Source organism: Ursus americanus, chromosome 15 (genome assembly GCF_024610735.1).
Source record: "Ursus americanus isolate L20-20 chromosome 15, mUrsAme1.1.p, whole genome shotgun sequence".
Lineage (NCBI taxonomy): Eukaryota > Metazoa > Chordata > Mammalia > Carnivora > Ursidae > Ursus > Ursus americanus.
In genome coordinates, this window is record NC_142141.1 from 31,265,755 (window position 1) to 31,290,262 (window position 24,508).

Here is a 24,508-nt window from a genome sequence, read left to right on the forward strand (position 1 = left end):
CTCAATACTAAATTAAATATTTCTTGAGGACAAATGCCATGTGTCATTAACTTTTGTCGATTTCAATGAATACAGCACATCAAGCAAGCACTAGGTGTTCCACAACACACTTTGTATTAAATTACACTCCTCTGTTACCCTGTACACATACAAGACATATCACTACACACTAGTCACTCACTGCAAAAAATGTGCATTCTAGTCACTGTCCTAACTATATATAGCACAGAATTTATCCCAGTTGATTCAGATGAAGAGACTTGAACAAAGTTACCAGTTACAGAGGTATAGGCCAGGGAAATAAACAAGCAAGGAAAAATGAGGGTAGACCAGCAATGGAGAGGAAATGTTACCACTCCTTGAGCTTAAAGATCAAGGGAAGGAAATAATACTGCAGGGACTCCAGTGAAAGTTGGAGCCTTGCAGGAGGGGTCATCCAGCAGGAAACATGGATCTGGAAGAACATGGCCACTGCCAGAAAAGTTACGGTCAATCAAACAAGAGGAGGAGAGGAAGAAACACCCAGAGTTTTCTCTCTCCTGGACTCTGATCTTCTGAAGATCCCATCCTCCCACCAGCAAAACCAACAGCAAGTCACTGTCCAAGGGACACTGCTGATGCACAGGCGTCAGCACAGAGCTGAGCAGAAAAGGGCAGGAAATGGATCTGGGGACCAAATCCAAGAAAAATCCAACATCATGAATACTGCATTCTCCCAACACAATAATATTTCTAATAGTAATTACTAGATAATTAATCTTCTCTGTTGAAGGCTAATTAACAGAGGCAAAATTGGTCAAGTAGGGAGAATGGGTTTCAGGTCAAATTATATTTGATAATATGTATGTTTAATAGGAGGCACACAGAACAGTGTATAGATTAGGGAACTCTTACTGGGAAGTAACTAAAATAAGCTGGAAAGCATAAAATATGCATCCAGACATCTGAGAGCAGAAGGTAAGGAGAGAAAATCAGGTTGAGTTGGCAGAAAGGACGCAGCCCAAATGCCCAGTCTGCAGGTGAACCTGTGACGGATTATGTCGACACATAAGAAAAGACTGAGTCCTGATCCTGTGTGATGCCAGGAAACAGAAGTCAGTTTCCTTCAGCTCTTTTTAGACAGTAGGACAACCAGAAAAAAATAAATAAATAAATAAATCGGGGGCTCTTTTTTCTCCTCCCAAATCTCTCCATTTGCTTTCTGAGTCCTAAGATAACTTTATTTTGTTCATAATTAATAATAAAGTACCTGAAGTCATTCATTCATCCATTCATGTTTTTTACAAGGAATGTTGCCCTGTCTTATTTATTTGTAAAATCCTGCACCATGCACAATGCCCAGCTGGCACATAATAGGTATCCATAAACATTAGTTAAATAAAAATCAGTTAAGTGAATGGATGAAGAAAGAAATTTACGATAAATTATGTCTGTTGTAAGACACTGCAACTTTAAAGAAAACATGATGACCTGCCAATTGAATCATAAACATAAATGACTGGTATCAGCGTATTTAAAATTCTGATCAAGGATACAGAGCTAGGAAACCTAGAGGGCTTGAAGTGGAAGGAGGCACAGCTCTACAAAGGGACAGCTGGAAACACAGAAAACAAACAGAACTCTTCATACTTCACAGCTTTGTCAAGGGAAGGTTCTGTTTACCATCAGCTGGGAGGAGACAAATAGCAGCTTTCTGGAAATATGTTTGGTGTGTTTGGTGCCAACAGGCAGAGCTGAGTTTCCAAGAATTTTTGTGAGTTATTGTATAATTTAAACATTCTTATATGGTTGTGGGTTTTTTTTTTCCTTCACTACCTTGGCCATTTTTCATTCTCAACAATAGATCATTAAGTCTGTTTGAAAGCTTGGGAATAGAAGATTTAATTTAGTTTCAAGCTTTGGAAAAAAAATTATTTAAGCCAATACCTATGCTTTGAAATATCACATTGCCTTTATTGGAAATTTAATCTCAGAATAGAGAAAGCAGAATCGAACTATCAATCTACTTTTTTAGAAGATGCCATGAATTTCCTGGAGGAGAACTTACAAGTTCAGATTATTAAAAAAAAAAATTCTTGATTATTCTGAAAACGCATGGCGTGCATTGGTTTCTAATTGTGTTCATTTCACAAGTTTTGATAACATCGCCCCCTCTGCCAAATATATACATCAATATTTATTCAGTTAATCAACCGGTACCCAATAATTCGGCACCAAGCTATTTTATTACTTTTCTCTGGCTACTCTATTACAGCACAGATATATTGGTTTTGCATAACTAAAGCCTCCTAACCCCTTATCATTTCCACCCTGGCATCTCAGACATTAGAGCCATGAGTGGTCAGTGATAAGGAGAAGAGGAGCTGAGAGGGGGAAAAGAGAAAACAGACAAGGCAGGTGTTACCAAAAATATTAGGACAGCAGCCTAGGGTTGTTAAAATTAGGACTCAGCACCTGAGTTCTAAACTCTGTTCTACCACTGAGTGACTTGGGCCTCAGTTCACTCAGCTATAAAGTACATGAGTTGGATTCAACTATTGCTAAGGTTCCCCCTGGCTCTCAAGTACTGCAATGCTCTCTGTGATTTAAGACCTCATTTCCTTTCAATTGAAACGCCTTCTTAAAAAAAAAATAAGATATCACTATTTGATTTGGCCCAAATGTCACTGACCATAAGCATCATCTCTAGCTACATCCTGGGAAGACCAGAAGCCTCAACAATGTCTTAAAAGTGGCATCTTCCCAGGGCGCCTGGGTGGCTCAGTTCATCAAGCATCTGCCTTTGGCTCAGGTCATGATCCCAGGGTCCTGGGGTTGAGCCTCACGTTGGGCTCCCTGCTCAGTAGGGAGTCTGCCTCTCCCTCTCCCTCTGCTCCTCCTCCCGCTTGTGCTCTCTCTCTCTCTCTCTCTCTCTCCACTGAATACATAAAATTTTAACAAAAAACAAAAACAAAAAAACCTGGCATCTTGATATCCGAAAGGGAACATGGGCTGGAACACACAGTCACGAGGACTACCACTGCAGACTTCAAAAATGAGGCCTGCACATGTCTACTTAGTAGAACAGCCTGGCTGACTTTTGACCTGACTTATTATTATTTGAAGCAGCTTACTGACACTGCCAATTACATCACACATAATAGAACACACATCTTGTAATTGAACCACAGATAGTGCCAAGCAACATAAAGAATCCAGGAAATACATACTTAAAATGTAAACTGCTCAAACAGAACAGCTACTGAAGGATCTGGAAGTACATATGCAAACTGCTTCTCTGAGGTTAAATAGTCACAGTTTAGGATTCTTCAGTGGCTGCTGCCACTGACTTGCTTTTAAAAGCTTCAGTAACTTCTTAAGACATCACATTAAACAAAAGGCCACATCTATTTCCTCCAATAAAGAGCTAGCCTAATATTACTGGATATGTTTAGGACACAGAAATAAAGCATGCCTTCCAGAAGTTAGAAAAAAAGAAAAACAGCCTTTTAGAATGAGTAGGTACCACTCGGATCTGAAGCTTGCACTGTCCTTTTCAATCGTTGCAGAGAAACAATTAATAAAGGAACCCATTAAGACCTGATTATTGCTGCTAAAAAAGGAAGGTAGAATTTCAGTCCTTTGAAGTAACTGAGAATGATTCAGGCCTCATTACAGAGATATAATCTACATTCATACATTTATGTTAGTGATTCAAATCTATTGGGAGAGATTGAATTCCGTTAAATAGTGCATCTTTCCTGTGGAACTTTTCTCAGGCTTTCTCGGGCTAACCCAAGAGGTGACCTAACAATGCAAAGCCATGGAGTATTTAGGGATTCAGCTGTGCTGTAAAAGAAAGGCTGTACAGAAAAGAAAAAGAAGAATGAGATATAATCTAAAAAGCTATGTCAGCTTTTCCTTTGGGCTGTTTTGTAAATGCCCTTCCTGTCATCACGCTGTACAGAAGAACGGCGAAAGGACTCTAGAAGTTTTAAACACTGCACCTGCTGCAACAGATTTTAATGTGGAACCTTGACAATGTGTTTTTTCCCTATTTCAAGAATAAAAACACAAAACTTCTTACGAAGATCTGAATAGCTCTCTCTGCTGGAGTAGAAAGTCGGTAGATGTGGGGCTAGGGGGGTAGAGGGGAGACTACCTTCGGGGTAGGAGGGAGTGTCTATTGTGAGTTTTAAAAAAAATTAAAGGGATTTCAAGCTGGCATCAATAGTGTCGATGCCCAGTGTAGAGAAACCTCAAAATTATAACTTCCTATATTTTGTAACTTTTCACAGCAGAACCTTTACTGTATTGTTTCATCAAACACTTTAAAAATGCAGTTTTAATTAGTTGTCAATTCAAACATTTGGATTCTACTGAACAATTGGACTGAAACTCAAGTCCCTTAGAACCACTACACTTTCTCTCAGACATTTGTTAGCTCAGGTATAAAACTGTGAACTTTCTTAGAAAATTAAAATTAGCACAGTGATTTCATTTTTAAACATCCATGCTTTAATGAAAGAATAAAACTTTGAGCAAATGATGTATGTTCTTTATTTGTTTAGCTTTCCAATTAATGGCTACAGAAATCAGAATTGTATTAAATTAAAAGACCTACTGTGCTGTTCACCACATTGTCAAAATCTTTTCAGTAAGCATTGTAATTGGTTATAAACAAATGCAATTAAAATCCTGATTCTAACATTACGTGGCTCTATTTCAAAGGCTCTGAATGAGTAGGAAAATGTAAGTGCATGCATATAAAGTCATTTTTTCAAGACACTAAACAACATAATTGGGCAATTATTCCTAATGCCCATCTCTAAAGCTAGATTTTTTTTTGTCTCTCCGTGTTTTCTCCTGTTCACAATGAAAAATGAGGTCAAATGCACATTATAGGGATTCTGGCTTGTTGTAGATACACCAGCTCTCCTGATTAGCTCCCTTTGAATTACAGTTACAGAGGTCAAACTTCCAAGTTCACCTTGAAGTGATTCTCCATCTTAGAATAGCAGTCTAACTATTAAGTTGAACCATGTGAAACTGCCACTTTGGAAGGTCAAAAAATATAAAATAGTGGCGATTTCATATGCTTCAACATAACACTAATATCTAACTGCCTCACAGACCATAAATATTTTACACCATTACATCTTCAGTTATCCCTCTCAATCAAGCCTTCCCTAGTACAGAGTAATTCTTTTAGTGATCCTCTAGGAACTGTCTCTTACTCTGATCAGAACCGATTATCACAGTTATTTGCCTCTGGTGCCTCTTAATTCTTGGCAAGACGTCCTAGCCAGGGGTTTGGTTCTGTCTATACCTGGGTTGTGAGCATTGCTAGCAATGAGGGTGTTGTGACATGTACTGCATGTGAGCAAGAGGGAGAGCTGGTAGTGCAGTTGTATCGTAAAATAGAGCCCTCTTATCATTAAATGCAAAGAGAGAAAAAAGAAGACGCCCCTTTTATGGCAAAGTGCAAAGAAAATTGCATAGAGAACAGCAGAACATTCGGCCAAATCCTATGGGTAAATCTTCGCCATCTCAGTAAAGTGCGTCCGCTTTGAAGTGCACGGTGATTCAGTAAAGGACTCATGCTAGCAATTAGAAATTGGTCTTTTCGGTCCCCCATTTCATTTGCGCCAAGAGAGAGGCGACTTTTAAGGGTAACGATAAATCTCCCTGAGCTTAAAAGGCAGAGAGGGCCAAAGTGTGAACTTTTTACTTCAGCAACGGAAGCGAGAAATCAAGTGATTCATTAAAGCAGAGATCTCCTTGGAAGCTGGCAGAAGAGGAGGAAAAGAAGCTAATTATGTCTCCGTTTTCTGTGCTCACTCCGACCAGTCTATAATCCGCTGCTTTAGAGGGTTTATCCACAGCATCTTCTGCTCTCTCCCCCCGCCCTCCCTTCCTTCTGGGAGCCAGAGGGGGGAGAAAAACAGTCAGCCAAGCACCAAGCTCCAGGTGGCTCTGAAGTACTTCACTGCCAAAACAAGGGGGGGGGGACATCCTACGCTGGAAAACAAGTGAGAAAGGGGCTCCCCAGAGGGGACTGGTTCAGGCTGGAAGACAGCAAACTTCGGGAAGCCCGAGCAGCCAGCTCACGCCGGTGGCCAGTGCCGCCAGCACTCGGACACTCTACAGCGCTTCCCCGGAGCTGGAGGCGCGGGGCGGAGGCTGCGGCCGCGGAGCCACAAGGAAGGGACCCGGCAGCCCCCAGCTCCGCGCGGAGGCATCGCGCTCTCTCCTCCTTGCTCCCCTACTCTACCCCCCCTCGGCCCCCTCCCCCTCCCTCTCCCTGGCGTTCCCAGCAGCCAAGGGTTTCAGATGTCCCACCGCCGTTTGACCCCCTCCCCCCGCTTCTCCACCCCTGCAAATGAGGTTTGACCAGCAGAGGCAGAGCCCACCTCTGGCTTAGAATCACTGACATTTAGACTCCAGGCTTCAACCTGTTTACAAGCGGGCTTTCCAAAGGAAGGGGGTGGGGGGGGGAGGGAAATAGGGCCAAACAAAACACCAACCGCCATCTCCCCCAAACAAGAAGTGACTTTCTGGAGGCTTCAAATCAACAGGCACCACCAAAAAGAGAAAGCAAGAGGGGGAAGGAAACAACGGCGACCGTCAGCTTGCCTCCAGTTCTGACAACTCCAAAGGGACGCACTCTTAGAACTGGCTAGCAGGCTGGGGCTCTGCGGAGAGGGACCAGAAGGTGCCAACCCCAGAGAGGCGCAGATATCTCCCCCAGCCTCCCACCCCAACCTCTGTGGGTTTTGTTCACCGTGCTGTCATCTGTTTTTCAGACCTTTTTTTGCATCTAACATGGTGAAGAAAGGAGTGAAGAAGAGAACAAAGTAACTCCTAGGGGAGTGAAGATCGCTGGTAACCAACACCACCACCGCCACCACCAGCTCCTGCTACTGCGGCCACCCACGTCCACCATTCACCGGGAGACTTGAGAGGCACAAGGCAGCGGATCCGAGAAAGGAGCGAGGAGAGGCAGCCGGCCCTTCCGAGGAGTTATGGATGTTGGTGCATTCACTTCTGGCCAGATCTGCGCCCAGAGGGAGCTAACCAGCGGCCGCCACCTCCAGCTGTCTCCTTGCCTCGCACCAGGTCTTACCCTTCCAGTATGTTCCTTCTGATGAGACAATTTCCAGTGCCGAGAGTTTCAGTACAATGTGGAAATGGATACTGACACATTGTGCCTCAGCCTTTCCCCACCTGCCTGGCTGCTGCTGCTGCTTCTTGTTGCTGTTCTTGGTGTCTTCCATCCCTGTCACCTGCCAAGCCCTTGGTCAGGACATGGTGTCACCAGAGGCCACCAACTCCTCTTCTTCCTCCTCCTCCTCGTCCTCTTCCTCCTTCTCCTCTCCTTCCAGTGCGGGGAGGCATGTGCGGAGCTACAATCACCTCCAAGGAGATGTCCGCTGGAGAAAGCTATTCTCTTTTACCAAGTACTTTCTCAAGATTGAGAAGAACGGGAAGGTCAGCGGTACCAAGAAGGAGAACTGCCCGTACAGTAAGTAACAAATGTGCGCTCCCCTCCTTCCAATTATCCACCCCCCCACCCCACAAGGGGGGGAAAATCTGTTCCAGATGTGGCCAGCTAAATATTTACGTCCCCAACCCCTGTAAAATGATTAAGTGGAATACTTTAACACTAAATCACTCCCCCCCCCATACATTGTGCTGCCGCACCCCCTCCCCTTGGCGCGGCTCCCTCCACACCCCCCACTCCTTGCCACCCCATCTGCCCCATCTCTCCAGCTTGTCATTCCCGGACCGCGCTGGGCGATGTAGAGTTGTTGCTGTGCCTAGACGCCCCCTCTCCCTCTCCATAGCCCTTCCGCACCTCATCTCAAGGTCCCCTTTCTCTCCCTTCTGTAAATGGCTCAAGTAAACACATTTGGTTTCTTTTCGCTGGCAATCTTATTAAGAGTTTTGGGACAGTTTCCTCAAGCTGAAAATAATTATCCGCTGTCAATTATAGGGGCTTTATGGGAGCTTTATTTAAGAAAGAAAAGTCAATTCCGTTGGCTCCCCACCCCCATGTCTTTACCCCACTACCTATCTAGACAGGAGTGCAAACATTTTTCTGGTTTTGATTTTTTTTTTTTTGGCCCCTCTTGTTGGTTTGAGTGATTGCAGTCCATGAAGTCAGCTTTTCAGGCACCACCGCTGCTATTTGTCTTCTGCCTGCCTTCTCTCTTGGTAACATGATGCTCATGTCTGCATTGTCAATGGCATATGCGCTGCTTTGTGGTGTCCTGTTGTACTGGTTTCTTCTGAAACCTCTCATATTGCAGAGCCATACTACTACAGCATTGTAAACATCTGGGACTGGATTCACACAGACCTCACACAAATTTCATTGTCATTCTTTTATTTTCAAAGTAAAAGTCATAAGTCTGTTTCCATGGCTATAGTTTGTCCCATTGGATGAGGTTTTCTATTCAGGATAAATTATGCCCTCCGCCCCATCCCTGGACGTTTTTCCGTTTTCCTTTCTCTCTTTCTTGCTTTCGTTAGCTCTTTCTCTTCTTTCTTTCTTGCAGGGGTGTGGAATGGGTAGGGGGAGGGAGAACTAGAAGAGGAGGGGTGGATATTGTGTCTCCTCTTGAATCAGTCCAGGAAAGCCAGATTACTCTGTTGGCTTCCTCTCCTAGTTACTTTCAAGTGGTGAGACTTATTCACCCTCTATTGATTGCTATTTGAAAGGATCCCGAGGCTATGTAATGGCACACTGAAGACAGTAGAACAATGACATTTAAACTTCTTTAATGACCATTTAGCATTATCTCAATGGTCCTTCCAAGTTACGTTTTAAAGGGACCTTTACGTGTCAGTTGTTTGGGAATTTTCTTGTCAACAAACTTAAATACATGGGTCGGACATTCCAAGATACCTTGGCCCAAAAAAGTATCTGGTACTAAGGGGAAAGACAATCAGAATTTAGCATTTTCTTTTTTAAATAAAGATTGACAGGCATTAAGACTTAGATTTCTTATTTGGGGATCCACATATATTCAACATTAACTTCTGTTCCTCTGCAGCTGCTGCTTCCATTTACTAAAATTAGCTATAGGTTAAGTAATAAAAACACTTGTGAAAGTATTTTAAAGTATTCCGTCTTGTGTTTAATATAGAGATGTGAAATAGTCCATTGCCTATTTTTTTTCCATTCTGATTCATAGAACGTGACTGAAATGATGTCACTTATGACTTTTTTGTTTGAAAGTCATTTGTTACCTGAATTCATTGGATACTGTGTATAGATATAGCTGTTGATTAAAATGTAATACCTTTGTTCACTTCTAAAACAAAATAGTTGTGGTGTCATCCAGGTAGGACGATGGGGAAGAAGTAAGCCAAACACTTGCTGAAGAGAGAGCTGGGAGTTAAAAAAAAAAGAAAAGAAAGAAAAGGAAAGAAAATCCCCTTTGGTTGAAACTGTTCTTTGTATTTTAGTTCATGGAGATAAATATATTTTCAAAGTGTTAACCTTGAGCAAAAATCTTTTTTTTTTTTCCTGGACACTAACTTGATTTTGCTATTGGTATATTTTAAGTGTCTTTACGAAGTGATACAAGGACCAATCTATACTAGTTTGTTTATGCAACTGAAATTAATATTTTCTAAGATAATCATGTGTGCTTATTAAATAAAATGATTGCCACGAGTATACACTGAATTATATTTTTACAGTAAGAATCGTTGCTGAAGAAAAGAGTATACAATTTTTACTGCATAAAAACTAGTGTGGACAATTTCCATTCTAACTGTCCAAAATATAATAATATCTCTTCCATATAATAAAGTAGAGCAATAGCCCTTGTTAAAATACCATATCTTATATAGTAATGCAATTTAATCAGTGGTTGAAAATGAAAGGGGGTGGGGCTTACTCTGTTAAATAATGTCAAACCATAAATAATTTAGGCTTTCCAAGAACATCTGTATCGAGACACAGCAAGTGAAAAGTAGAGGTTGAAAAAAACCTTAATTTCACATGTGGCTGGGTAATCAGAACTCTGCTACAATTTCCAGCTGGACTGATTCAGCTGAACTACATGGTATCATTAAGATATTGTCTAAATGTTGCATAATTACATGTGAACAAACTTTTGCCATGCCTACAGGGTAACCTGCCAGCCAGCCCACCAAATGGTAGCCTGTTAAATATTAGGGTTTCTGAAGAGTGTCAGTTCCTTGTCCAAAAACCACTTTTCAGTAACATTTTCCTAAACAAGTTATTAATTACTCTCAATATACAAAGCTGTTCTTTTGAGGTTTGCTTATTTGAAGCTTAATTTTCTTTGTTACTTTTGACCCTAGTATTATTGCTGCTAAAATACAGTAACAGCTTATCTAGGGGGTTACATGTTTGGGATGTCCTGGGTAATTAAACAACTGCTTTACTGGCTTTTTGCCAGCAAAATACTAACAAAAGGGAAGTAAGGAAATCACCCATAAACGTTGCAAAATCATTTTTAACTTCTACCTCCAAAGCTGGTTCCCAGAAATTGGATGGTTCTAAAAATATTATATGTGCTAAAGAAACTCTTCAATTTGGGTGATTATAACTTTTTTTTTCCCAGTGGAAGGGGGGTGGTTTTTGGTTTGCTTCTATGCCATCGTATGAAAACAGAATAAAGGAAGCAGAGATGAATTATGGTTCTTCTGCTAGATGTCTAAGAAGGCTTGAATAATTTAGAATAGCTGTAGTGTATCTGTCACTAGATATGCTTGGGCTCATTTAAGTTTGTTTTATCATTCTTTACATCTAGAGCTTTGCCCTTGAAACATTACCACTCAGCTCCAGTTCTGGCCTCGTAGAAAGGCTGGATACAGCTGTTAGGTACCTTGCAACTGGGACTGGTAGACTTATTTCTGGATGTGAGTGGACTGTGGGCTTCTCCCATGGTTGTCACTTATAGAAAAGGGGCATCTCGTGAAAAGAAAATGTATCCCTAAACTTGGGAGAGCCAAGAACGGCTATTCTCAAAATGGAAAGCCACAGTGCTTATGAGTCTTTGTGGGAAAGGAGTTCGGGAAACAATAGAGAAATCAGTATGTACTGTGCAGCATGTGCCTATTTTTTCAAATATATAGATCATTTAACACATAATGGTCCTATAATTTAGGTATAACTATCCACATTTTTTCAAAGATGAAGCTGAAAAAAGGAAATTGGCCAAGGTCATTCAACTGTAAATTGGCAGAGTCAGGTCAAGACCAGATCTATTTGGTTGTATTATTTCTTTTACCTCCACTACTGGCAACATTGATGCCAATATATTTGGATTAGACACCTCAAAACTCTAAAAAACAAATTATCCAAAATCATGACCACTTCTTGCTATGAACACCAACAGTTCTTCAGGTTCAAACTGGAACAGTAGTAAATTGAGAGAGGAACACAGATGAAACATGTTCAAGGTATCCTCACTGCAGGTGGCTACATGGTATCAGACAAGTTTAGTGCATTCTCTAAGTGAAATATCTCTTGATATTTTGTTTGGGAATATATTTGATTATGGAAACACAAAATGCATATACACAGATCTCACCTTTTTAACAAAGAGCATTAGAAATACATGACCATTTAAGAAAAATCCATGAATGTCATTGTATATAGTAATTGTTTACAGCTGAGGGCAAAATGTTTAATTGTTCCCACATGTAATAAAATAATTTGATTTAAATACCAGTGTGAAATTGGGCTGTTGCAGAAACTTCTGATATATGACTCTAAAAAGGGCAAAATCTTAGAGACCTCAAGCTATATTTATGTTAAGAAAGCTTTAAAATGAGTCTGCAAATCAACAAGGTACTTCACCACATATAAATGACAAATTACTGTCTAGGATTAAAGGTTTGCATCCTTACTTTTAAACTAATACTAGGACTTATTGTAGGAAGTTAAATAACAGAAGAAAAGTAATTGTTGAGGAAAATAGGGACTTGAATATCATCTAATAAATATACAATGGATTTTTGGAAAGAAAACCTATATACAACTTATGGCTTCCCCTCCTGTCTTACTAAAGTTGAGGTCATTTCTACAGTTTGCTTGCATAATTTATAACAGGCAGCATTTAATCATGCGCGTTGAGGATTTATGAAGGTGGAAGACACTGTATATAATGTTTATATGACACTGTCCTGTTACCTTTACTGCATTCCTACCATATGGACCCTCCACTTTGATGGCTTTATCATAAATCCATTAAAAAATGCACAATTACAGAGTTTCCTCTTCGTGAATCTGATTTATAACCTACTAGAAGAAACCCAAGAAAACAGTTGGCAGAAATCACATGCCAACATTAGAGTATGAGAAGTCAGAAACGCCAGTCTCTAGGTAGATCTTGGGTATTTTAGGACTCTATTAGGCAAAGGTATGGATCACTCTTTAAAAACACATATTTTCAAAATGATGTTTAAGCACAGAATTTAAAAGAAAAATTTGTGTCTTATAGAATGAAGGAAACCCCACTGCATGCATATTTTCTTCTATATTTTTACTGTCTGGTTTAGAGCAAAAAGGCTGGAATACCAGTTCATTTTTTTTTCTTTTAGTGTTTAATGAACTTATAGAATATGAATGAGCACTTTCAATTCCTGCACAGTTACCTTAATGTGCAGAGGCAAACCCCATTTATTATCCAAACGTCCAACTTTCCACAAGCCAAAATGTTGGGAAAAAGTTGACAGCTCATTTGAAATGGAGCTAATGTTCCTCACATTTATGAGCTGCCTGTGAATATCTACATCTTTCCTAAGCCTTAAATGTCTGTATGCTTATCCAAAATTGTAGTACAAATGATATTTCTTCATTATGCTTCAGCAGGAAGAGTAATACATGTGTATTAGTTCAAAGTGATTTTAATCTATCTTAACATTAATTCTGTGAACTTTGCAATGAAGAGTAATTCAGATGACGTTTTTAGTATTACTGTTCCAACATTTGTTAGCATTAACAGTTGATACTTGCTTAATGTAAGTAAGTAAAATATTAGCATTTCCCTCCCAGAAATTAAAGTTCTCTTTTAATTTTCCAGTAAGATTGGATATAAGATTTATGTTTATGTAATTTTAATACAGCTTTATCACAGTCTAAAAGATAATGAACCTCATTTTGTCTCAAGTCCTCTTTGCAGAAATATCTTCATTTTTCATGGTATATTGCAATGATTTAAGATCATTTGCATTTACCATTTGACCAGTGGTGTTTGTTACTTGGTTTTGCCAATCAAAGATACTTACTTTTCATAACTGGCACTCTTTTTTTTTTTTTTCAGTGCCTGTTACCTTTACCTGTGCCTGTCAGTCAGGACGATAAGTGACAGCCTAGAAACAGGCCTTTAAAATTAGTGAAAGAAAATGTACCTGCATCTTGGGAAGTCATCAGTGACACTCTGATCAAGAATTAATGAATACAAAGCGTCGATGCTTTATATATAGAATCAGTTTAAAACCAAATATTTAATCAGTACAGAGTTGACACAAATAGAAAGTTTCAAGATATCTAAAAGGGAGCCAGGTCATCCACCAAATAATGGCCTTAAATGCTCTCCTGCCTTTAAATCAGGTCAGTTGTGTTCTTTCTTTGAACACTGTGTTCTAATTGGAACAATAAATCAAAGACGACACTCAGAGTAGATTCCCATGTAAGGTGGACAACTGGACAGTGACTTTTTACTGCTGCTAACACGTGCATCCAATTACCATTGGAAAGATTCATAGTGCTGGCAGTAAAGCATTGCCTCATTTTATAGTTCACCTAATAATTCTTCAGCCTAAATCTGTCCACCTTTACCTATATCTAATCTGTCAGTATGTGTGTTATCATTAATGAGGAATTTTCAAATGTTTGGCATGCTTCCTACAGTGAATGATGACATTGAGCGATTAATGAACCATTTAATTAACCATAATAGAAGAGGCAAAGTATTGATTAAATCAATATATCCCCAACTTCAGGTAAATTGTCAACTAAATATAATCTCATAATTACACCACAACTATCACTTAATTATGAATAGTGTGGGTTAACTGCAACTTAATTCCAAGTAGCAATGGTTAACTGCAAAATTGAGAACTTTTTTTAAAAGGCATTTTTCTATAATCATTATTTTCTTTCAAGCACCTGGTGTTAACATGCTTTACTGAAAAACATACGTGTTAGGTCATCCTTAACCTTTTTTGATGCATTGCCCCTACTTGAGGATAACCTGACATATTCATAGAGTCTCTACAATTCAAGGCTCGTCAACTTCTAATAGTTCTGTCTTGAGGCATTTAGACACCTGAACTATTAGATATCTGTGATAGCCCTGCCTCTGAGGCCATGTGAATCCATGATACTTTTTCAGTCCCTGACCACTTCACTATTGTCCTCCTCTTTTTCTTGTTCTCCCCCCTCCCGCTTTCCCTGGTTTCCAAACCTTTTCCATACCATTTAGGCCAGGGAAAATCATCCATTATCATTGCTTAGCGTGTCATATTATATTTGGAGCCAGCAGCCTCAAAATTTTTGGATGTGCAACATCCAAGACAGACAGCTTATATTCTGAGCATCAAAGTCTTCAACAATGTAAATTCCACATACTTCATCAGTAGTCTCTTCTCATTTTGAATCTCCAGTGAATTCTCCCTTATCCCAGCACTCAGGTCAATTTCTTATAGCTTTGCCTTTAGTGAAATAGGCAAGCCACAGATAAGACCTTTTGCGAATGAATGCTGACTGGTTACTAAATCATCATCCTGCAATTTACCCCAGATTAAATATTCTTTTTCCAATAACTCTCTTTGCAGGTTCATTTTACTTTTCTTTTAACTGTTTTAGTACATGTAACACTTATTAGCTGCTTTGTCAATTTCCGTACATTTTTGTCTTTGGACTCCTCTGAGAGAAAGTGATGACTCAGGGAATCAAATAACTAATTCTCTATTTTAGCCATCATTTATTTCGAAGAAGATGAATGGTAATCATAAAGGTCTTCACTATTTCCAGCTTCCATGATTTCCCTTAAATTACAAAGATTCTCTGTACATCCCTGCCAAAGGTAGCTTTTAAAAATAAAACCCATTTTCTCATTAATAATGGTTGTCAAAGGGAAAAACATATAAAATACATATGCATATATATACTCCAGACTGACCAAATATAGAAATGCACATATCTTTGTTGGAAAAATATTAAGACACCAACAGGAGTTAGAATTTTGATTAATAGATATGCGTGTTCACATTTCTCTCAGGGAAGAGCCTTTTTGTACTGATTGTTGAATTAAATTTATTTTTATTATATACAGAATCTGACTATATAGATTGCTCCGTTACCATAATAATTAAAAGTCAAGCTTCTTTTTACAATTGATTTCAAATTAAAAAAATACAATCGCTTTCAAATTATATAGCTGTATAGATGTAGATATATTTCCAAAGCCTAAATTGCTTTGATTTACTGATAGAATTATTAAAAGAAAAATAATATTTTGTAACATGGGGAAAATGGGGACACATGATATTAATTTACAAACTATTTCTCATCTAAAGTGAGCTATATTTACAATGTTATTAATAAAAGTAATTACCAATGTAGTAAACCAGATTTCTAGGGCATTTTTTGGAACATCTCTGTAGAAGGGTATGATTCCACACATATGAAAAAAAAAGTGCTAAGCATATTGATCAGATTATGGAATAAAAACTTGATAAACAAAACTACAGAAGTGCTTTAATGCTGAAGCAAGAGAGATGGTAAAGAACATATAATTAGAATGTTCGAAGCCAGAGGAAAAGCAGAAGAAGACAGAGAGCATTTAGACACAGAATGTGGAAGGAGGAGGACATGCTTTGCTAGAGTGATGGAGACAAGGGTTTTGAACTCCCAGGAAAGAGATCACACTAATGAGTAGTGCTGCAAAAAGGCTGACATGACAAGAAAGGTGTGAGGGAAATATAACCCAAGCCCTGGCATTTGACTGCATGTTAAATTAACTGAAATGAGAACCTGTGATCTAAAAGGAATCCTACAGAAGTAATCGCAGCCACGGTATCAAAGTAAGAAAGGCTAAGTCCAGAGCTCCTGCTAAAGAAGCAGTAGGATGGAGGGATTAAAAGTGTGGGCTTTGCTAAAAGTGATTACAGGTATGGCCCTGGATTGAAAATGCACTTTGTAGACACAGAAGTGGGTGTGGCTGAGGCTTTGAACTGCCATACAGTAATAGTGTATGACTTGGACAAGTTGTTATCAGTAAAACAATGACATTAACAACATCTTCCTCTTTCCTCTATGGTAACGATTAAATGAGATCATTCATTCATTCGACAGAAACTTGAGTGCCTGCTTGGTGTTGGATACTGTGTGACACGTACGTACAGTACTGAAAAACAATGCTGGTTTTGCTTTCACAGAGCTTCACTCTAAAGACAGTGACAAAAAAAAAAAGATAGAAAAATCAAGTAAACAAAGATGTGATGAAAAATTGGGATAAATGCTATGGAAGGAACAAGTAGTGTACTCTAAAAGAAAACAGTTGGGAACTATTCTAAACCTCATGGCTAGGAAGCATTTGAAGATGGGAGGTGGGAGGTAGCAAGAGCAGGGGGACTGATGCCTCCTCCAAGAAGTACAAAATTGGCACCCTGAGCCTGGGGCTTGGTAAGAAGTTTGGGGAAGTCAGATTTAATGCATGGAATAGCTTAATGGTGCCTGGTGCCTAATAAGGCCTCAGCAAATGGGTATTATATAAAGAAAATGTAAAGATGATGCTTCCCTTTGTTTTAAGGGAAAGGATCAGGAAAGCAGCTAGCAGATTATTTGCTGAAGCGGGAAGTAAAAATATTGGAATGGAAGAAAGAGGCAGGAATGAGGACGACAACTGGCATTTTTAGGAAAAGGAAATATTAGAACATCTCAAATTATTTAAGATTTGCAATTGTAGTGTTTGTAATGCTCTAAAGTTTGAGGGAAAAGAGTAAAGGTCTGGTTTATTAAGACACTAGTAGCAGATATTTGAAAATTGAAGATAATTTGAGGAAAGAGAGAAGAGTTAAAAATAAAGAATAGAAGATAACGCATTCAAGGACATATTGTAAAAGAACAAAGGGAAAAAACAGGGATGAAACAGGTAACTGTGGAGACTGGACGAAGGCAGATGACTGCAGAAACGGCAAAAAAGAGAAAAGTGACTCTGTGAGATATTTCAAGACAAACTATGCTTCAAGTTGTGATATGGTTTTGGGCCAGGATTATCACAGATGCTCAGCTCTCAATAAATTCTGTAGCCTCAAAGGGTTTACAATCTAGAGATAGAGACAGGAGATCTTCACAAGGGGTTGGAAGATAATATAAGACATTTATACTAACCACCAAAGAGGCAGGGAAGAAACTAAGTGAAGAGCAACCCACAGGACGCATGAATGACACGGGCAGGGTCACGCTAAGAACAAGGACTCCAGCTGCACACCGATAGAAAGAGAAGAGAAAGAACGTCCTAAAAGACAGCACAGAACCTTACATGAAGCTTCCAGGCAATAACAGGCAGGCGAAGGGGGTGGAGCAGAGTTTGCAGGTTGGGGCTACCTTATGAAACACCAAGTAAAATACACTGGAAAGTGTTGTCATGTGGGGGGGGGGGAGGATATATAAATACCCTTGTATTGGAGGACTTCACTTTTCTGCTAAACTACTACATTAACACAGTTTTCATTTAAAATTGGCCTTCTTTATTTGTGTTACTTTTTGAAGTAAAGGAAAAACAAAGAGAAAGCAGAGCAATGGTTTACAAGGCTATATAAATGATGGTATAATAGACATAACCTAAACATATTGAAATTCTAGCTTGATCAGCAAAACAAACCAAAACCCAAAACTGATTATATACTAGGGACACAAAAAAAGTAGTTCTGATCTACCCCAAGTGGCATCTTCCTTAGCACTCATGATTACCTAAAAAATTTAAAATAGTCCCTACTGCAGAAGTTCTTAAAATATACACAGCACCGGGAAGGGCTTTATCATTTCTCAGCAGATTCCCAAAGCCAATTACTGAGGCCTCAGTGGTACTTGCTCCCGTTGTGTATTTCTTATCATTCCTGTTCTAAATTAGCTCAGACTTACCGGTTTGGGTGATTAGGAAAAGAAAGTCAATACAGCTCCTTTTCTTGCAGAAGAATATACTTAAATACTTTTAAAACCAACAAGGTGTAAGACACAGACAGCAAATATGCAGCTATACCCAAGATGACACCAACTTCTTGATATAGACTCAGGGTTCTAATGCTCGGTAGCTTTGTGGCTTTGGACAAATTACTGGGCTATGATCTTTGCAACTATTAAGTGAAGATAATGACATCACCCACCTCATCAGTGTTGGCAGGATGAGTCTGTAAACTTACAACTGAGATTATAAATGTAAAATTCTCTATACAGGGTTTGGCACATTTTAAGAGCTCAAAATATTAACTCTCATTACCATTTTATGCTAGGACTACTGTGTTGTTTTTAATTATCTCATTTTCTGAATGAATCCCTAAGTCATGGCCTAATATAAGATTAAACAGAAAATTGATTATCATACTACTTTATTTCATAGTTCATAAGGCATTTTTATGTGTCATAAGTTGATTCTCAGAAAAATTCTATAAAATGGATTAAATAGTCACTGTTACTCCCATACTATATTTAGAGGAGAAAACTGAGTCTAAAAGTTATGGTGTCAGGCTCAAGTTAGATAGTTAGCATAAGTGAGTCAGGATTCAAACCTAGGCCAGGCTCAGAAGGGGTGACCTTCTGCCTTGGAGTGCAGGGAAAGTCTCAGTATGCACCTCTTATACCAGCATAGTATTAATGGCACCCTATTTACTCTTGAAGGCCCACATTACAAAATCACCCTTAGCCAGTTTGGTCTGTGTAAGGCACAAATCTACACAAGCCAGTTCGCTATTAATTACTTTAATTTCTTCACAATGTCCTTAGAACAAGATCTGTATTCCTTAACATGTCCTGTAAGGCCCTCGGGATTTGTTCCCTACTGATTCCCCACCCCATATCTTACTATACTCCCCATTATAGACATACTGAGTAGATGTTAGTTCCAGAAAATGCCTTTCCCCTTATGTCCAGACCCTGCACACACAATTAGGTCTAGCTGGAGTGATGTTTCTCCCCTTGCCCCTAGCACTCCTTCCTTTCAAAATCTTGTTAGACGTCATCTCTAGGAGGCCTTCCTGAATACTCCCTACATACTTTGTCTCTAGTATTTTAACACACTCTCACACTTGATTAGTTTACCCATCTAGTTTCCTCATACACAGAAAACCTGTTGAGGGTAAGGACTGTACATATCTCATTACCTTCACATGCGAACCCTCAATACAGAGTCTGGCATATGATGGGCCCTTTCTATATATTTTCTAGGGAAATTTTTGTTTTTAACTGTATGTCCTGGAAGCAAGTCACTTAGAATCTTTGGTTTAGTCACTTGGTCTGGAAAGCATGATTAATATACCACCTACCCAAAAAAATGCGGTTGAAGTAAATTATCTTTTAAAATTACATTAGGTTCTAAGTTCTACAGTTCTGAGAACTTAGAAAATGTTAGGCCCATCATTACTTAACTGAATGTTAAGTACTTAAATTCGCACAAACTTCTGAATGGAAATATTGAAATGGATTCTTTCCCATATTTTTCCAGTTTTCCTAAAGTTACTATTGACTATGGTCAGTGGATATAAATGATGACTTTATTCTCTTTTAAAATTGATGCTGGCTGTGAGATACTTTTGTTTCAGAGTTAGCTGGATACTGGAATAATTTGGTAACAATTAAGAAATGAGCAATTCTTGGTAATTCATTTAGAGAAGAAGAATGTACTACAAAGAATGGGAGTAAAAGCATATGGTTCATAGTCTTGGTCATGTCAAAACATTTGCTGTGCAATCTTATGCATGCCATTTACTTTAACTTGACCTCAGACATCTAATCTACGAAATGAGTGCACTGAACTAAATTATTATTAAAATATTTTTACTCAATACACTCATTTCCTAGGTTAAGGACCAGATTCTGCAAGCATACCAATATTAGGAGATAACAACTATGATATGATGAATAATAGCCACCCAAAGATATTAAGTCCTAATCCCTGGAACCTGTTTTTACGATAAAATTTTGCAGGTGTGATTAAGTTAAGGGTTTTTCTATGGAGAGATTATCCTACACTATCCAGATGGGCCTTAAATGCTGTCACTTGTTCTTATTACAAAAGACAGACAAAGGGAGATTAGATACACACAGAAGGCAGTTCGGTGATGGAAACAGAGAAAGAGAGACTTAAAGATGTGATGCTTTGGTTGTGAAGATGAATGAAGGCGATGTGAACCAAGGGATGTTGCTGTAGCAGCTGGAAGAGGAGACAGAGTCTCCCCCAGAGCCTGTGGAAGGAGCTTGGCCATTCTGACACCTTCATCTGAGCCCAGTCAAATGGATCTTGGGCTTCTGGCCTCCAGACTGTGAAAGAATCAACTTCTATTGCCTTAAGACACCAACTTTGTGGTAATTTTTTACAGCAGCCAAAGGAAACGAATACCGATTTTGATACCTCAGAGTGGGTGCTGCGATAACACCTAAAAGTGTGGAAGTGATTTTGAACTGGGTAATGGGCATAGGCGGGAAGAATTTCGAGACACATGGTGGAGAAAGCCTAGATTGTCTTAAACAGACTTCTGTAGACATACAGGCATTAAATGCATTCTGTTAAGGGCTCAGAAGGATGTAAAGAGCACAGTAGAGACTAAAGCCTATGTTATCTTAGAGAATACCTATCTCTTCATAAGCAGAATATTGGTAGAATATGAATATTAAAAGTGATTCTGATGACAACTAGAGGAAATAGGGGGCATGTTATCGGAAACTGGAGGAAAGACAGTCCTTGTGGCAGGACTGTCATATAGGGGCAGACACTTAGCTGAGCTGTGTATTATAGTCATGTGGGAAGTAGAACTTGTACGTGGTGAACTCGGAAATATAACTGCAGGGAATTCCAAGAAGGTATAGCCTGATTTCTTGCTGCTTTTAGTAAAATGTGAGAGAAAAGAGATAAAGTGAAGAAAGAATTGTTAAGCAAAACAGAACCAGCACTCGATGATTTGGGAAATCCTCAGCCTATCCAGATGGCAAAAGATGGCTAAATTAGGAGGTACACTGTTAAGGAAGTGTGCTCTACAGAAAAGGCCTGGGGTGAGGCCGGACAGCCTTAATCTAGTGCTGGAGAGATTAGGCACCTGACTGATAGGTTCCCTCAGCCATCTCAACAGAAGCTAGGAATAGAAATTATAAAAGGAGGGGGCACCTGGGTGGCTCAGTCGGCTAAACGTCTGCCTTCGGCTCAGGTCATGATCCCAAGGTCCTGGGATCGAGCCCCACGCCGGGCTCCCTGCTCACTGGGGAGCCTGCTTCTCCCTCTCCTCCCTGCTCATGTGCTCTCTCTTGCAATCTCTGTCTCTCTCTCTCAAATAAATCAATAAAAATCTTTAAAAAAAAGAAAAAGAAAGTATAAAAGGAGGATCTGAGGAGGACCCTCCGACTACTGACATGGGTGCCTATGACATACACAGAAGACCCACAAAGTTTTTGAGAATGTTGTATCAGCAGATACACTCCAGTCTTAGACTCAAAGAGACAGAGTTGGATAAAATGAAAGAAGGCTGTCAGATTCCCACAATTGTACAGGCAGGAAACAGGCTGATAAAACTATTGGGCTACAAATACATGCTAGCTTTAAAAAAACAAAAAGGAAAGCTCACCAGGATCACCACGAGGGCAGGGCCTTAGGCACAGAAGGCAGAACCACAGGTGTCGAGGGGGAAACCCTAACCACAGGCCCGGAGGCCAGACCCACAAGCTACGAAGGACTCTTCTAAGGCGCTGAAATCCACAGAAATTTGCCCTGCTAGGCTTTGAAATTGGTTGAGACTGTTGACACTTTTCTTCCTTCCACTTTCCCTTTTTTGTAATGGAAAGGTCTGTAACTGCTATGCTATGTCTGTCCCACCACTGTATTTTGGGAAGAGATACTTTATTTTCTAGCTTTACAGATTCAGAGATATAGAGGAATTTTGCCCCAGGATGGATGGAGCATACCCAGAGCCTTGAAGAGGCAATCAATGGTTTCTTACCTAGAGAGCTTTCAGAAGGAATGTGACCCTGCCAACATTTTTATTTCAGCCCAGTGAAACTGATATTGGACTTCTGGTCCCCAGAACTGTTAGAAAATAAACTTCTGTTGCTTTAAGCCACCAACTTTGTTGTAACTTGTTATAGCAGCCCTAAGAAACTAATACAGTCACCTATGACCATTTTATGTGGCCCAAACTAAAGATAATTTGACAAAAACAGTATCTTATCATGGAAAGTACTAAGCATGAATTCAGATGTAAGTGTGAACGCTTTACCCACCTCTGAATTGTGTGAATGAGATACAGGTCTAGATTCTTCATCTGATCAATGAAGATTAAAATAATTTCTGTAAAAAGCTTATAATAGAACCTCAAATTTTAGTTGAATCTAAATTGACGATGAGTTTAAACGACCATATATCTGTAAACCATTGTTTTAAAAATATAGTTTATTTGCACATCGTATCTTGATTGCTGGGCACTACCAGGGCAGAGGAAGGGCTTTGATTGTTTGATGCAGAACTGTGGTCTGGTTTTCCACTGGGTGATGAATTCAGTGTGGATTAGAGAGTATCTGTTCTCTTCCTCCTCACTGGTCCAAGAGCCACACTGCTGAAGGTACATGCCAAGCCCATGGGAACCTTTCCAACTTAAAGAGGCCCTTTTAGAGTTAAAGGTGGTAGAAGATCTATTTAATAAATGGATAATTAACATAATTAAAATGTAACCAAGTCGTACTTTCCAAAGTATTTCAATGTCTCAATATGTTGAAGCCACATTTGCTCTCTTTGAAACTATACCCTGCATCCTCTATCCTCTGTCCCTGTGCATAAAATTCACGTAACATCCTAGTTCAAGATTTTCACATCACAAAAATGTTTCCATAATGGTGCAACTCTCCTAAAATTTATTATCATGACTGACTGTTTACATCACTTAAATTTTTAAAGCCTGGAAAAAAGCATGATTCTAAAACTGGTATTTCCTCTTATAGAAAATTGGTCTCTCTCACTGAATAGGCGCTATGAAGTTGCAGACAGTAGAAACATGTTTTCCTGTCATGTCTTAGGATAATGGGGCTTTTTTCCAAGCTGAGGCTCACGGTGACATCTCCTAAGCTGGAGTGTGATGGAGCTCACTCCTTTTTCTCCTTCACACTCACTGTTAACGGAGTGTTGGGACTATTGTGATTTGAGAAGAGAGGGAATGGTGGTGATATTGGGAAATGGGTGCAATTAGGAATAGGGCTCTCATGCAAGGGAACTGGGTAGAAGATCCGATCTACAATTATCTTGAGCACAATGAGCATGCTGGTGGTGAGGATCAGTCTTCCCATCCCTGGTGGCATTCAAAGATTTTTACTTGTAGTCTCTGAGACCAAGCAAATACGAATCCACAGGCGGCTTCTGGGAACATGCTTAGCAATACAATGCTGGCTGTGAGCTCTGGTTTGAGAGGCAGCCCCTACCTATTTCTCTTAATAAAAATAAGATTACTTCTAATAAGTACATAGAAAAGACAACTGGAGCAAAAGAGCAAGAGAGGCCAGATTTGAAATAGCTAGTAATACTAGGCAATGTTAAGTGCTTCTCAGAGTTGGGCCACTGGACCACGTGATCAGAATGAACTAGAGTGCTGACTCAAAATGTGAATGATGAGTCCTATTCTGGAAGGACTGCACGGGGGGAGGGGAGACTGGTAAGAGGTACACACACAGGTGTCTGAACTAGAATAAATACTCAAGTGATTCTTAATGCCAACTAATCTCTAAGAAGCAATCAAATTAAGGATGACACTAAGTTAGGTGTGGAGGTGAGGAAACAAAAGGCCAAAGGTGTCTTGAGCTTGGAATAATCGAAAAAACTTGGCAGAATGAATGTCATACACATACTGCGTGCTTGCATATTTTCCATTTTTCCACATATTCTGGGAATGGAGAAAGTGCCAGTATATTTTGTAAAGAGGAAGTAATTTTAAAAGTGAGTTAAAACACATGCTGACGTGTAAATACTCTTTCGTGGGTGGAAGTTATTGATAAATCTGTGATGAGGTTAGTTTTACGCTCAATGTGTAAAGGCACGAGTCGCATGTGCCAAGTCTGGGGTGAGGGGAGAGACGACGACACCTGTGTGAAGCTGGCCATTTCTGCCCCATGTCAGAGCGCCCTGCCACTGCTATTTCTGAGCCAGAGCTGGGGGTGCTACACCACATGACAACTGTGTAGACAAACTCAGCGATTCAGGGCTCCTCCCCACTTGTTTTGTTATTGTTGTTGTTATTGTGAAGCCACAGGAATCTATGTACAAGCGCCCCTAATCCCAAGAGTGTTAGC

General features: G+C 39.6%; 1 protein-coding gene across 1 annotated transcript in view; it reads left to right on the top strand.

Moving 5' to 3' along the window:
- Nucleotides 1-6,246: 6,246 nt before the first annotated feature.
- Nucleotides 6,247-24,508, top strand: part of FGF10 (fibroblast growth factor 10) — an 80,863-nt gene continuing 62,601 nt past the window's right edge. The window contains exons 1-2 of the mRNA XM_087867901.1: nt 6,247-6,694; nt 6,786-7,504. Of these exons, the coding sequence (XP_087724027.1) occupies nt 7,162-7,504 (343 nt within the window). The 5' untranslated portion in view covers nt 6,247-6,694; nt 6,786-7,161. The remainder of the gene's footprint in view (nt 6,695-6,785; nt 7,505-24,508) is intronic.